We start from the raw sequence: 10,600 nt of genomic DNA, 5'->3' as shown, positions 1-10,600 counted from the left end.
GCCAAACGTCCTGCCCATGACTCTTCCAGTGACGACACTCTCTGACCAATCAGTGGCCACAGTCTAGTATCGGCACAGCACGCTTGTAACCTCACCAGAGCAGGTACAAAAAAAGCACCAGGTACCAGGTTCTATAACTAATGGAAAATAAAATGTATAATGGAAAAGCTCCATTATTCCCTAACACACTTTCACCTTCAAACTCCAGTACTCCATTAGATTATGAACTCAAATATATAGATGTGTACATCCTTGCTAATTCTTTTTAAAATATCATTTCTGTTTTCATGATTCAAGACATTTTGACAGGTCACAGTATGAAAATCACACGACTCTCTCTCTCTCTCTGTTTCTCAGTATAGCGATTTGGTTTATGTCAAGACGGATGAAGGCAACAGCAACATTACGCTAGTAAAGTGAGACGACTGCAGACAGGAAACACAAAGAAAGTTTCAAAAGTGAGTTATGTTCAGCAGTTGTCCCCGCCCACCCCTGTGCTGCTGCTGTATACATACAAACGCCAAACGGCAGCATACAAATAATGTTAATATTCTGCCACAATGAAGAAAAACAAACACTTCCAAAAGTTACAGCACTGTAAATTTGGGGGTAACGTCCCAGATTAAGGTCCTCACAGAAACCTGAAAGTATTTGTGTGTATGGGTGGGCGTTGAAAGGGAAGAGGATGAAGTAAGGAGCAGAGCACTGGTGATGAATGATTACGAACAAAGCCTCTTGAGCTGATAAAGTGGAGGCACAAAAGAAGTGGGTCACAGCTTGTTGTTCCACTGCTGCCTACAACTGTGTGACTGGGGGGGGGCATCATAGATGATGAGTGTTTATTTGATGGCAGATTGAACAAAAACTGAACCGCATGCTACAGAAATGTCGTTTATTACAATCAATATTTGTGATTTACTGTTTTTTTTCTCCACACTATATTGATTTTTTCCATCATAATTAAAGAAATAGTTTAATTGCAAAACACAATGTTATTCATCTGCCTTCAGCCACACAGGTCATCTCAAGCTGGAGATAAATATTACAAACTCTATATACTGTGGCGCCCTCTTCAGAAATCACAGGATATTACACACACATATGAGCCAACAGTGGGTGGTGAGCAGTCACTGGAGCTGCAGCAACAAATCAATGATTACGAAATGAATCTGCGAGAATTTTGATATCTAATTAAAAATGAAATCTATATGTTTAAAACAAGATGTTTTAAGGTTGGGAGAGAGAACTTTTGAGAGATAAATTTTCTGATTAATTCAAATCCAACCCAATCCAGGTTTATTTATATGGTATATATATATATATTTTATTTTATTTTTATTTATTTATTTATTTTAAACAGACTTTAACATCCTTTTCTGAGCTCTCAAAGAAATTTGACTTACCGAATTCACACCTATTCCGTTTCTTTCAAATAAGACATTTTATTCGGAACCAGAACCCGGCATTCCCTAGTCGTCCCCCGGAAACGCTAGTGGATTCCTTATTATCTCTTCATCCTGATCGTAGACAGTTAATTTCTAGTATTTACAGCCTTATCGGTTCTGCTATTGACAGTCCAGTGTCTGGTCCCAAGGCTTCCTGGGAACAAGAGCTTGGATTCAAAAGGTTTTGCAATTAGTTCACTCCTCCTCGATTTGTGCAAGACACGGCCTCCTACAGTGTAAAGTTGTACACAAAGTTCACTACACTCATTTGAAGTTATCTCGGATTTACCCCAATGTGAGTGCCTCTTGTAATAGGTGCAAACAATCTCCAGCTGACCATTCACATATGTTTTGGTTCTGTCCTAGCTTTCCACATTCTGGTGTGAAATCCTCGGAACTCTTAGCATGGCATATGACACTATTATTACTCCTGATCCTCTCCTGGCCTTGTTTGGCGCCCCTTTGCAGCCTATTTCCTCTAAAGTTATGCAGACTGTTCTTAAATTCACTAACCTGTTGGCCAGGCGGCTTATAATCCTCACCTGGAAACACCCTCATCCTCCATCTCACAGCAGATGGGTGAAAGAGCTGCTATTGTCCATTAGACTGGAAAGGCTTAGGTTTTCCCTGAATGGATCTTTAAGTTCATTTAAGAGGACTCGGAGACCTCTTTTAAAACATATTGAATGTTTGACATCTCTGCCTGATTGTGATGACTGAGCCCCCCCCTCCCTTTTAGATTTATTGTATTATTTATTTATTTATTTATTTTTAATTATTGATTGATTTTTTAAAAAAAAAAAAGTTCTCTCTCCTTTTCTTTCCGTGTGTATTTGTTGTATGTTTACAGACTTTAACATAGTGATGTACACAAATTGAAAATGTTTTTTTTTTAAAAAACATATGATATTAAAATAAGGTAAAATTATGAAAAAGAAAAGCAAAAAAGAGAAATTTTAAAAGAAACCACAACAACAATAGAGACAATGACGAATAATGAATAAATGAAATGAAAAATAGTTCAAGGTTGCTCTGTTCTCATGGTCAATGCCATTTAAGTGCCTCTCACTGATTAGATCGCAATTATCTCAGGCCGTGGTTCTCAAACTGTGGTACGCCATGGACTATAAATGGTACGTGAGCTTCCTCTGGTGGTACTGGGAGGAAAATGAGAAATAGTGTTCTACTGTATAACCCAGGGTATGTTGATCAGAGTGGAGCTGTAGAAATGTGACTGCCGTGCGTATAAATAATAATAATAAATGAAATTATAATAATTAGAGGCACCTTATCTCTCGCGCCATCTTGCGTGTGAAGCATATTTGAGGAAGAGGAGGAGGAGGATGATTGGGAAAACATCTGCCTCCTGTGAACCGCTGATCTCAGATATATAGGGTGTGTTTTGTCAAAATATGCTGTGTAAATATCTTCCGCAGTGCAGTTGCATTGTGATTTTCAATCCCATCAGAAACCTAGTTTGTATGGTGTATTTGTAAGTGGCCGCGTGTCTTTGTGTCCTTTGAATATTGTTTACTCGATCAGTAATAATTCAAATTCCCACAGAATCACAGTGACACATCGCGGGCACACTGAATAACTAGAGCAGCATCTTCCTGTTCCTGTGTGTTCTCTCCTTATGTAACATCATCTCTTAGTCACAGAGGCCCGACTCTGCCTTTTTCTAACCAGACCAAGTTTTGGCTGCCTTATGTAACAAACGTGATAGCTCTTAGCTTATAGCAACATAACATAACATTACAGGCAGGACAGAAAAAGGAAGCAATTTCAATGTTTTGCCAGCAAGTGGCAGCATTTCTATTCTGTAATTGATGATTTCTGACCCCTGAAGTGGTCTCTGTGATTAGTTTTGTTGTAGGATATGGAATATCCACCATTTTTTGCGAGCTGTTCGTATTTTCTACATCTTTTTTGATGTGGAATATAAAGTTTCTCACATGAACAACAGTGTTTGCCCGCTGCAGAGAGGACGCAGCATTTCAACACACTTTAAAGTGATACATAAATAATTAGATGCACCAAAACATCGAGTGAAAACCTACTCCAAATGGATTGGTATTTTCCGTCTCCACTTCAGAACTAAGCTGGAATTGGCCTTCAACACATACAGCACCTTGTTGCTAGGTAACATCAGTATGAAGCCTCTTCCCAACAGTGGAATTGCAATCATTTTCATACTGATATGAATAAATAATAATCGTTAAGCTACAACAAGCATTTTTTACATCCACTCAAATGTGTTGTTTCCACTTGAGACTTTTCAATATGAATAAAATCGACAGCAGCAGAGGAGAGCATGTACAGGCCTTTGAAACATTATCATATTATCCTACGGAGCAGTGAACAGGCAGGTCTATTTTTTTTACCTTTACTGTAAATGCTCAGTTATGAAAGTAGTCCCAAAAACATGCTCTGTTATGTAATAGCATAAGCTAGAAGTGGCGAGTTCTATTTCTAAATTATTAATGCACATATTTCTCCATCTGTGTGGAGATGGAGGTGAGCAGCATATGCATCTTTAGTGACACAACTAAGGCAAACGATCTCACATGCCTTTGTTCAGCATCACACTCTTAGTGAGTGGAGGTAATTAACCACCCATTTGTTCTTTATCTGCCAGTGATTACTGTAACTGTTTCTGATCAACAGTAACATGTACACACTTGTCCCTGCTGTAGTGTAGGTCAGCTTCTGCCATCTGTTACTCTGTGTGTGTGTGTGTGTGTGTGTCAGTATCACAGTGATGTGTCACTTGGCTTACAGGAGCCTGAACTGCTATGTAACCCACTGGGGACCTGGTTATGTTGTGACATGACTCATATTTTTTTCCTGTGTTATTATTTGTTTATTTGATATTACTTCAATATGTTGTGTTACATATTAATCATATTTTTGCCCTGTAAAAGATAGAAGATAGAGCTATAAAGCTAAATATGTTTGTAACCAAGAATTTTACATAATTGTATATATATGTATATACGTATATATATATGTATATATACATATACATATACATATACATATACATATATATATATACAATTATGTAAATTCTCCACTCACCCGTGTGGCCAGTCTTGTGTCTAATCCAACATATATAATATAATCCAGTATATTAGCTGTTCCTAGGACTGCAATTTTCTGGACTGAGATCTCAAATGATGTTTCTGGAATCTGTTGCAGTCACTCTTGCAGTTTGGGGGCTACAGCACCTAGTGTTCCTATCACCGCTGGGACCACAGTTGCCTTTACTCCCCACATTTTCTCTACTTCCTCTTTCAGCCCTTGGTATTTCACCAGCTTCTTGTGTTCCATCTTCTTGACGTGGCTGTCTGCTCTTCTGCTGCTTTTTGGTGTCTTCCTATGTCTGGTTGACTTGACCGGATCGACCCTTGGACCATCAGTCATGTTCCTGTACAGAATGTATGTTCTCCCTGTGTGTGTGTGTGTGTGTGTGGGTTATCTCCAGGTTCTCCGGCTTCCTATCACAGTCCAAGAACATGCAATATGGGGATTAGGTGAACTGGACACTTGGACACACGCTGTGACCCTCATGAGGTGGATAAAGCGGTAGAAAATGGATGGATGGAGATTCAGATTGTAAGTGCAGTACACATACTTGTAGTATAGCTTTGAATACAGGAAATTACAGTACATAGCTTGATCTAAAAATAACATTTACACATGATTATAACTGTACAAAAATCTAAATTCCACCCCTAAGTGTGTCAGGCTAAAAATAACTTGAATTGGGTGATTGCTGAATTTATGCAGTACAGGAATAATACTCCATGTCTCAGTTGGACATGCAATATATTTTATTTTTGTTTACATTTTACATGTAGCATTTATACTGGCTTCTTTCTTTGAACCTCAAAGGTCCAATGTGTCTCGTTTTGGAGGATTTATTTGCAGAAATTGAATATATTGCCTATCAGCATGTGTTTAAGAATATGATCACTTTAAAATTAAAATGATTTTTGTATCCTCAGATTAAGCCTTTTATATCTACTTTAGGGAAGGGCCACCATCTTGTGCTGCCATGTTTCTACAGCAGCCCATGGACGCCTACAAACTCGACTTAACTCAACTTTTCACTCACTCCTTGTGTGTTTTAGAACCAGTTCTTTTAGAATTGATTTTAAGGATATTTTACTCACATACAAAGCTCTTTATCAATAATAAATAATAAAGCAGCGTCTCACTTCTTGGAATTTGAATACACTATCACCCTATTTAAGCTTCTATGCACCAAAATATGTATTTCAGTGGGACAGGATGAATTTGCCTCCTTTTGAACATTTAAAATACTTGCCTCTGATTGTGTTTTGAAAACTTAAAATATCTGAACATAAAAAAAATGTAATTTTGTTTTCTTTTTGCATGTTTTTCCCGGATATTTTTCCCCAATTTACGTGGGGATCATTTAAAATACTTTTTTTAGCCCTGTGTTCAATGTTTTCATTATGATTTTTTTTTTTTACATTTATTTATCATTTCCCCCCCGCACTTTCCTTTTTATATTGTTATTTTATCAAATTACGCATGTTGTCTTTTCTCATTTATTTATAATTTTTTCCCCACACTTCCTTTCTATATTGCCAGGAGCTGCAGTTTATATATGAAAGGTGCCATATAATTCAAATGTGACAGTATATGTGATCACTGATATGCTGCATTACTCTACAATGTTTGCCTCCACTCCCTCCCTCGCTCTGCTCTGTCTCCCTGTGAGCAGTAATCTGTAGACACGCTCACTGTCTTACATCTTTCTGCCCTGCCACAGCACATCTCTCTCTCTCTCTCTCTCTCCCTCCCTCTCTCCCCCTCCTCTCTCTCTCTTCCTCTCAGCTTCACTTTCTCCCCAGTAAGGATGACATCCCTGAATTTGATGAAGCAGCGCAGCGCACATTCTGGCTGGTTGCTTCGGAGGGAAACCCCACATGAACGCTTTTACTGGACGAGGAGGTGCCGCATGTGAAGAAGACCAAGTAGAGGACCTGTCAGCTGTAGCAGTCTCTCTGTAAGTGCATCACTCTTTTACTTCAAAATAAAAATAAGGAAGGGGCTGAGGGTGATGACTTAAAACTGTATCTCTGCTGAACAGCTCCAGTGCTTTGTTATTTCCCCAGTGAGCATGTGTGTGTGTGTGTGTGTGTGTGGGTGTTGGGGGGTGGGGATAATAACATTATTTGTGTGAGCTTACTATGAGTGTACTTGATACTGTTTATAGCTATTATTGCTGTGTCACAGCGTGGTTTTGTGTTTTTCTAAAATTGTTTTTCACGTAAATCACATTGAGTTTCTTTGTGATGAAATGTGCTCTATAAATAAAGTTGCCTTGCCGTCTCAGCATGGTTGGACTACCGCCTAATAATGAACAGATTCTCTCGCACCTCAGCTGAGGATTCACACAGTGATGGTAGCAGTGAGCTTATGCAGCAGCTGGATCCTGTCGATCAGGGGGTTGAGCGCTATTCTTCGGTCACGACACTGAAATACCGTCTTTGTTTGCACATCTCTCTTCACTGGCGTGCGTACAGCAGCACACGCTCATACAGATGGCTGTCACTCCCTGTAGTGGTGTTCTTAATGAGAGCACGGCATATGTTTAATTCATCTGTGCCGATACTATGTCAGAAGTTCATCAGAATGTGTGTGACACGAGGGTTCTCCCCAATGAACTCAACTCACTTTGAATTTCAAGCAGGAAAAGGCGTGACAGTCGTTGGGAATGAGACTCAGTGCAGCCAGGAACAAGGGTGACATTACAAAGTGCTTGGGAAAAAGTATGAGAAACTGAAGACGAATGGATCGCTATGGTAACAGCAGCTTGAGAGGAGAGGAGAGGAGAGGAGAGGAGAGGAGAGCTGATTTATTTATTCAGCTTGAGTACAAATTAGAGGAATGACAGGACGTTTTGGACAAAACACCACAGAATGTTAATGCAGAAAGTCAATTTAAGACGTAGATAGATGGACAGGTCGATATTGATAATAAATACCGTACACAGTACAGTGCAGTAATTGGATAATGCAAATCATGTGTAATGTGGAACATGTTTTGCAGAGTGCAATGACGTAAAAACCAAAGTAAATACAAGTTTGCTTGTTTTTTAAAAAAGAATACATTATAATATATTTATTTATTTATATATTCCACCCTCTTTCAAATTCAGCTTTATTTTGTGAGCGATCCTTGCCAGTTAGGATTTTTCCAGCCTTCTGTAACTGGTTTTAAAGGCCCAGTCTGTGACATTTACATTGGCAGAAGTTACAAAACCAAACTGTCCGTAATTGTACAAGTTAGTTGTTTGTGTGCCTTGTAAGTGTTTTCTGGTGGTGGTGTAGTTGTGTAGTTCCCTGAAGTGTTCGTTAAAGGCCTCACCATTAGATGTCGCTAACACTGGACTCGTGTGTGTGTGCGTTGTGTTAATGCACACATACAGCTTTTATTTTGTGGGGAAATGGCCTGTGCAGTCATATCTGCTGGTGTTTATTCTAATCTGCAGTTACCTTTTTGTGGAGGCAGGCCGGCGTGAAGGGGGATGATACGGGGGGGGATGCAGAGCAGATCTGTCGGTGCTGATGTGAGTTGCGATGCTCTCAAGTGTCATTTTCCCAAGAGCCTCTTTCAGAAGCCCACACTGATCCTCTTTGTCATTTGTGTGTGTGATGTAATGACGGACTGGGTTTTTGAAGCACTGGCTCGCTCTCGCTCGCTCTCCTGAGTGCTCAGCACACTTTAATAGATTGTAATATCCAGTCAACTCAACCACCATAAATGGCATTCACATACTCACAGGTGTTTGCCACAGTGACAAGAAAAAAAGTTTTTAGTGGCAGATTTAATCAAACCTGTAACATAAGTCAGTCCCCATGCAGCAGTTTTGTGATTGGAGCATTAGTCATTAAATGTTCGTTGCAGCTGTAGTTGATCAGGTTTTCACCTCTTTTATTATGGTGGTACTACGGTGGCCTTTGCATACCACAAGTAACTGTTGTTGTTGTTGTTTACTAAGCTTCCTCTCACCTCTCATTAAAATCCCATGTGTGAAATGTGACGTCATTAATGTGCCACACACAAAACAATTTGTTTTACTACTTTGTATGTTTTACTAAGGTCCCTCATTCAAACATAACGGTGAGAGAACCATTTGAAGTCCCTAATAAAATTAAATAATGACGCAGATGAAGAAGAATGTTTTTCTGAGTCATTTTAAACCGTAATTGAAGGGATTCTGCCTCCTTAATGCTCCACAATGGACCTTTAACCTTCCTTGATCCTTCAGGCCTGTGGTGTGAAGCAGTAAACTATTGACCTGGAGAATGTATTTGGATCAGAGAACCACTCAATTACCAATTTATTGTAGACAATTAGCACAAATGTGTGTTTGTACGTGTAGAGAGGATGAGGGGCAGGGTCTGTGGCACTACACTGATGCAACACTCACTGCTGCCTACAGTCTCCTGGTCACCCTACAGACTGAACGTAGAGCAACACTATGACTGGGATGCGACCTCTCTCCACTGTCCTCCTCTTCAACAACACTGACTCACAGTCCAGCACACTGTACTCAGCCCACGAGAAATCATTATTCTATTGGGTTGGAGGCCAGTGCTCCTCTCCTGTTGTTGATGGGTTTTCATAGTGTTTGTGTACTGTTTCTGATTTGAAGTACTGTAATTATACTGCAAAGCAAAAGAAATGTGTTGGTCTTCTGGACTGGAACAGGCTCCATGTTAGATTAACAAGGATTTGTAAATGTTTACCAAACACAATGAGGATTTTAAAAAGTATAGTTATTATAGTCATTGTTTTTAGGGAGCTGCATAGTATGTTAGCTCAGTTCATCGTGGTCAGTTCGTCCTACAGTGTGAGAGGAAGACCGTCAGCTCTGAGTCCCCATCTGCTGCCTCATGCTGGAAAGGCACAGTGTAACACCAGCTTCATCACTGGCTGGTTGTGCTAAAGTTTTCCACATTGTTTAGTAGTAATAGTAGTTGCAGTAGTAGTAGTAGTGTCACTGTTTATACAGTCAAATGGGTAAAAACAGTCAAGTCAAACAATTACAAGCAGCAGTGACTGAATTGGCACAGACAGAAGCAAAGAGTGTGAACGTGCCTGTCCTACATTATCCCCCCAAAAATATGCCAAAAATATGCCATTGTGTAACTCCAACAGTAGAAATATATCTTTGTTTTATATCTTAAAATTGAAAGACTATTCAATAATAAACTTAGTTGGGAAGCATTTTAAAAGCAAGAATTCCTGTCATGAGAAGGAATTATTAGAGCACCTTAATTTGTTCTTCTGCTGTGATCAAACCTGACAAAGGTCAAAGCAGTTTTTTTCTGTACCTCTCAGTGCAACTATTATAAAAACAGGAACTGTTGCCGTGACACTGATATCACTTGCTCAGAGGCTGAGGATCAGTAGGTGTTAGAGAAAAGCTCACCTCAGCGAACGCTCTGCTCCCGCCGTCATCATAAGCCACCTGCTCCTGCATCATATGCTGCCACTCAGACTAAAATACCAGTTATGATGCAGCTTGAACACAGTCTGTGTGGCCTGTTGATTGCATCAGTATCATTATAATGTTTATTTTTGCTCGACAACAGATGATATAACGAGAGACAAAACAAAAAAAGACAATTCACGTGAATGCAGTCATGCACCACAGAGAAGACAGAGCATTCTTCCAGCTTTCCACATGTTAGTTGAGCTTGAGTCGAGCATCTCACTGTAGGGAGGAGTGGGAGGTGAGCCTTTGCTTTTAATAGACATTCTCCCTCTGTCGCTCATCCTTGTGCCTCCCTCCCCATCACAAAAACTGCCAAATATATCCAGTGGTGGTAAAAGAGGCTGTTGTGTGAACACGAGGAAGATATTTATAGCCTCTGCTAAGCTATGATGTATTACATATTTGGTCAGCAGCAGTATGGATGTAGCGTGTGGTTTACTCACTGTGAACAACATGCTACAGTTGCTGTCATATGAACAGAATAAGTGGAATGTGATCATGATGATTGCTGAATGATTGGATCAATCATTTTCATATCAGCAAACAGCAATTAGCAAATCTCAAATGAACAGTTCTAGTTGTGATTGTTCCATGTTTGTGCACATACATGTTG

The 10,600-nt window shown here is 39.6% G+C and overlaps 1 protein-coding gene across 6 annotated transcripts in view; it reads left to right on the top strand.

Annotated features, from left to right (window-relative positions):
• Positions 1-6,250: 6,250 nt before the first annotated feature.
• LOC122769936 (citron Rho-interacting kinase) overlaps positions 6,251-10,600 on the top strand; it is a 47,018-nt gene continuing 42,668 nt past the window's right edge. For 3 of the 6 annotated variants that reach the window (XM_044026854.1, XM_044026851.1, XM_044026852.1), the window contains exon 1: positions 6,254-6,486. In XM_044026854.1, coding sequence (XP_043882789.1) covers positions 6,407-6,486 — 80 coding nt within the window. In that variant the 5' untranslated portion in view covers positions 6,254-6,406. Of the gene's footprint in view, positions 6,487-10,600 lie in introns of all 6 variants that reach the window. The other 3 variants (XM_044026850.1, XM_044026849.1, XM_044026853.1) reach the window with 2 other exon arrangements.

Source organism: Solea senegalensis, linkage group LG5 (genome assembly GCF_019176455.1).
Source record: "Solea senegalensis isolate Sse05_10M linkage group LG5, IFAPA_SoseM_1, whole genome shotgun sequence".
Taxonomy (NCBI): Eukaryota; Metazoa; Chordata; class Actinopteri; order Pleuronectiformes; family Soleidae; genus Solea; species Solea senegalensis.
The sequence above is the reverse complement of the archived record's forward strand: the minus strand, read 5'-3'. Positions and strand labels throughout refer to the sequence as shown.